This window comes from Cervus canadensis, chromosome 17, assembly GCF_019320065.1.
Source record: "Cervus canadensis isolate Bull #8, Minnesota chromosome 17, ASM1932006v1, whole genome shotgun sequence".
Lineage (NCBI taxonomy): Eukaryota > Metazoa > Chordata > Mammalia > Artiodactyla > Cervidae > Cervus > Cervus canadensis.
The window spans coordinates 15,338,665-15,343,120 of record NC_057402.1 but is presented as its reverse complement, the minus strand read 5'-3'; the positions used below and the strand labels follow the sequence as shown (position 1 = coordinate 15,343,120).

At 44.3% G+C, this 4,456-nt stretch overlaps 1 protein-coding gene across 1 annotated transcript; it reads left to right on the top strand.

Annotated features, from left to right (window-relative positions):
- Positions 1-635: 635 nt before the first annotated feature.
- Positions 636-4,118, top strand: LOC122455291 (FACT complex subunit SPT16-like). Its single transcript, XM_043490299.1, is given in 2 exon segments — positions 636-2,298; positions 2,300-4,118. Coding segments are annotated over 2 exon segments (3,144 nt in total). The 5' UTR covers positions 636-702; the 3' UTR covers positions 3,848-4,118.
- Positions 4,119-4,456: the final 338 nt, after the last annotated feature.

Here is a 4,456-nt window from a genome sequence, read left to right as displayed (position 1 = left end):
AGTAATGAGTTTTGAGATGGGTCTATGTGTTAGGTGTCACCTTGGGCAGCCTGTATGTTGACATTCGGGGCTATGTTCCTGTGTTGCTGGAGAATTTGCGTGGTATGTCTTGCTCTAAAACTTACTGGCTCTTGGGTGGTGGTTGGTTTCAGTGTAGGTATGGAGGCTTTTGGACGGTCACTTATTGCTTAAAGTTCCATGTAGTCAGGAGTTTTCTGGTGTTCTCAGGTTTTGGGCTTAAGTTTCCTGCCTCTGGATTTCAGTTTTATTCTTCCTGTAGTCTCAGGACTTCTCCAACTATACAGCACTGATAATAAAACTTCTAGGTTAATGGCGAAAAGTTTCTCCCCCGTTAGGGACACCCAGAGAGGTTCACAGAGTTACATGAACAGGAGAAAAGGGAGGAGGGAGATAGAGATGAGCAGGAGGAGAAAAAGGGGGACTCAAGAGGAGAGAGACAGATCTACGCAGCTGTCTGTTCCCAGAGTGTTCTCCGTATCTCAGACACCTACAAGGATTCACAGAATTGGATTGGGAAGAGAAGGGGAAAGGAGGAAATAGAGGTGTTCTGAGGTAGAAAACAGAGAGTCAAGATTGGGAGAGAATAATCTTCGGTTTAAAGATAGGGCTTCTCGGAGAGGGGTGGCGGAGCCGGGACCTCGCGTGATTCTCGGAACCCGAGGAGAAGCGGCGTCTGTGGCTATGGCTGTAACTCTCGACAAAGACGCTTATTATCGACGAGTGAAGAGACTGTACAGCAATTGGAGGAAAGGAGAAGATGAGTATGCCAATGTTGATGCCATTGTTGTATCAGTGGGTGTTGATGAAGAAATTGTTTATGCCAAATCAACTGCCTTACAGACATGGCTCTTTGGTTATGAACTAACTGATACTATCATGGTATTCTGTGATGACAAAATCATCTTTATGGCCAGCAAGAAAAAAGTGGAGTTCTTGAAACAGATTGCCAACACTAAGGGCAATGAGAATGCTAAAGGAGCCCCTGCCATCACACTACTCGTACGAGAAAAGAATGAAAGTAACAAGGGCAGCTTTGACAAAATGATTGAAGCCATTAAAGAAAGCAAGAATGGCAAGAAGATCGGAGTGTTCAGCAAAGACAAATTTCCAGGAGAGTTCATGAAGAGCTGGAATGACTGCCTCAACAAAGAGGGCTTTGACAAAATAGACATCAGTGCAGTTGTGGCCTATACCATTGCTGTAAAGGAGGATGGAGAGCTCAATCTAATGAAAAAAGCAGCTAGCATCACCTCTGAGGTCTTCAACAAATTCTTCAAGGAAAGAGTCATGGAAATAGTTGATGCAGATGAGAAAGTTCGACACAGCAAACTGGCTGAGTCTGTGGAAAAGGCCATAGAAGAGAAAAAATACCTAGCTGGGGCAGACCCTTCTACTGTGGAAATGTGTTACCCTCCTATCATTCAGAGTGGTGGCAACTATAACCTCAAGTTCAGTGTAGTGAGTGACAAGAATCATATGCATTTTGGGGCCATTACCTGTGCCATGGGTATTCGCTTCAAATCTTACTGCTCAAACCTTGTTCGCACTTTGATGGTTGATCCTTCGCAGGAGGTTCAAGAAAATTACAACTTTTTGCTTCAGCTGCAAGAGGAGCTGCTAAAGGAACTAAGACATGGTGTGAAGATATGTGATGTATATAATGCTGTCATGGATGTGGTTAAAAAGCAGAAGCCAGAGCTGCTGAACAAAATTACCAAAAACCTAGGGTTTGGAATGGGCATTGAATTCCGTGAAGGTTCTTTAGTAATTAATAGTAAAAATCAGTACAAACTAAAGAAAGGGATGGTTTTCAGCATCAATTTGGGATTCTCAGATTTGACTAACAAGGAAGGGAAGAAACCAGAAGAGAAAACTTATGCCCTGTTCATTGGAGACACAGTGCTTGTGGATGAGGATGGCCCAGCTACCGTTCTCACTTCTGTGAAGAAGAAAGTGAAGAACGTAGGGATTTTTCTAAAGAATGAGGATGAGGAAGAAGAGGAAGAGGAGAAAGATGAAGCTGAGGACCTGTTGGGAAGAGGTTCCAGAGCAGCTTTACTTACGGAAAGAACACGAAATGAGATGACTGCAGAAGAGAAGCGAAGAGCCCATCAAAAAGAACTGGCAGCTCAACTCAATGAGGAAGCAAAGAGGCGATTAACTGAACAAAAAGGGGAACAGCAGATTCAGAAAGCTCGTAAATCTAATGTGTCCTATAAAAACCCATCTTTGATGCCTAAGGAACCACACATTCGGGAAATGAAGATCTATATTGATAAAAAAATACGAGACTGTAATAATGCCTGTGTTTGGCATTGCGACACCTTTTCACATTGCCACAATCAAGAATATAAGTATGTCTGTGGAAGGAGATTATACTTACTTGCGAATCAACTTCTATTGCCCAGGCAGTGCTCTGGGCAGGAATGAGGGCAACATCTTTCCCAACCCAGAAGCCACTTTTGTCAAGGAAATTACATACCGAGCTTCAAATATGAAGGCACCTGGAGAACAGACAGTTCCAGCCTTGAACCTTCAGAATGCTTTCCGAATTATAAAAGAAGTGCAGAAGCGTTATAAGACTCGAGAAGCCGAAGAGAAAGAGAAGGAGGGCATTGTGAAACAAGATTCACTGGTGATCAATCTAAACCGGAGTAATCCCAAACTGAAAGATCTGTACATTCACCCAAACATTGCCCAAAAGAGGATGCAAGGCTCACTGGAGGCCCATGTCAATGGTTTTCGCTTCACGTCTGTCCGAGGAGACAAAGTGGATATTTTGTACAATAACATCAAGCATGCTTTGTTCCAGCCATGTGATGGGGAAATGATTATTGTCTTGCACTTTCACCTCAAGAATGCCATCATGTTTGGGAAGAAGCGGCACACAGATGTGCAGTTCTACACAGAAGTCGGGGAGATCACCACAGACTTGGGGAAACATCAGCATATGCATGACCGAGATGACCTCTATGCTGAGCAGATGGAAAGAGAAATGAGGCACAAACTGAAAACAGCCTTTAAAAATTTCATTGAAAAAGTAGAGGCTCTAACAAAGGAGGAACTGGAATTTGAAGTGCCTTTTAGGGACTTGGGATTTAATGGTGCTCCCTATAGGAGTACCTGCCTCCTTCAGCCTACTAGTAGTGCGCTGGTAAATGCTACAGAATGGCCACCTTTTGTGGTGACGTTGGATGAAGTGGAGCTGATTCACTTTGAGCGAGTCCAGTTTCACCTGAAGAACTTTGACATGGTGATCGTCTACAAGGACTACAGCAAGAAAGTGACAATGATCAATGCGATTCCTGTTGCCTCTCTTGACCCCATCAAGGAATGGTTAAATTCCTGTGACCTAAAATACACAGAAGGAGTACAGTCCCTCAACTGGACTAAAATTATGAAGACCATTGTTGATGACCCTGAGGGCTTCTTTGAACAAGGTGGCTGGTCTTTCCTGGAACCTGAGGGTGAGGGGAGTGATGCTGAGGAAGGGGATTCCGAGTCTGAAATCGAAGATGAGACTTTTAATCCTTCAGAGGAAGACTATGAAGAAGAGGAGGAGGACAGTGATGAAGATTATTCATCAGAAGCTGAAGAATCAGATTATTCCAAGGAATCATTGGGCAGTGAAGAAGGGAGTGGAAAGGATTGGGACGAACTGGAGGAAGAAGCCCGAAAAGCTGACCGTGAAAGCCGCTATGAGGAAGAAGAAGAACAGAGTCGAAGTATGAGCCGGAAGAGGAAGGCATCTGTGCACAGTTCAGGCCGAGGCTCTAACCGAGGTTCCAGACACAGCTCTGCGCCTCCCAAGAAAAAGAGGAAGTAATTTCAGAACTTTGGCCCTCAGCTCCATTCTTCCTACAGCCAATCCCTGAAAATTTTACATGACATAGAAACTGTATTTTTCCTTTTTTTTTTTTCTTTTGAAGTTTTGCCATTTCTGTATGGGTTTAGGGGGCCATTTGTGTGGACCAAGCTACTCGGGGAATTCCAGGCCCACCAGGACACGTGCCAATGGCCCCATCCAGATGGCAAGGGAGGAGGTGTTCTTGAAGATGGGCAGAGGCTTCCGCTGTTAATAAATACCGTTTCATTCCTCTCTCTTCCTGTCACCTTCTGCCAGGACATTGTTGGCTTCTGACATCTTATTCTTTGATGTCTCAAAGCTGTATTTCCAAGACATTGGTACACGGTGATCTTTGCCTGCCTGTACCATGGCTCTTGACCAGCAGATTCAGTCCTCCATCCTACCCTCCTGCCATGACCTTCCTCACATCTCTTTAAGATACATCTTTGCAGTACTCAAGAAAAGGTTCTTGGAATTTGCTAATGGTGTAAGTGATACAACGTGAGATAGGCTGATCGGGCTGGTATCTCCGTCTGAGTTTTCCTGCTTTCTTGCCTCGGGTAGATTCTGAGGTATTTCTGCTGCCTT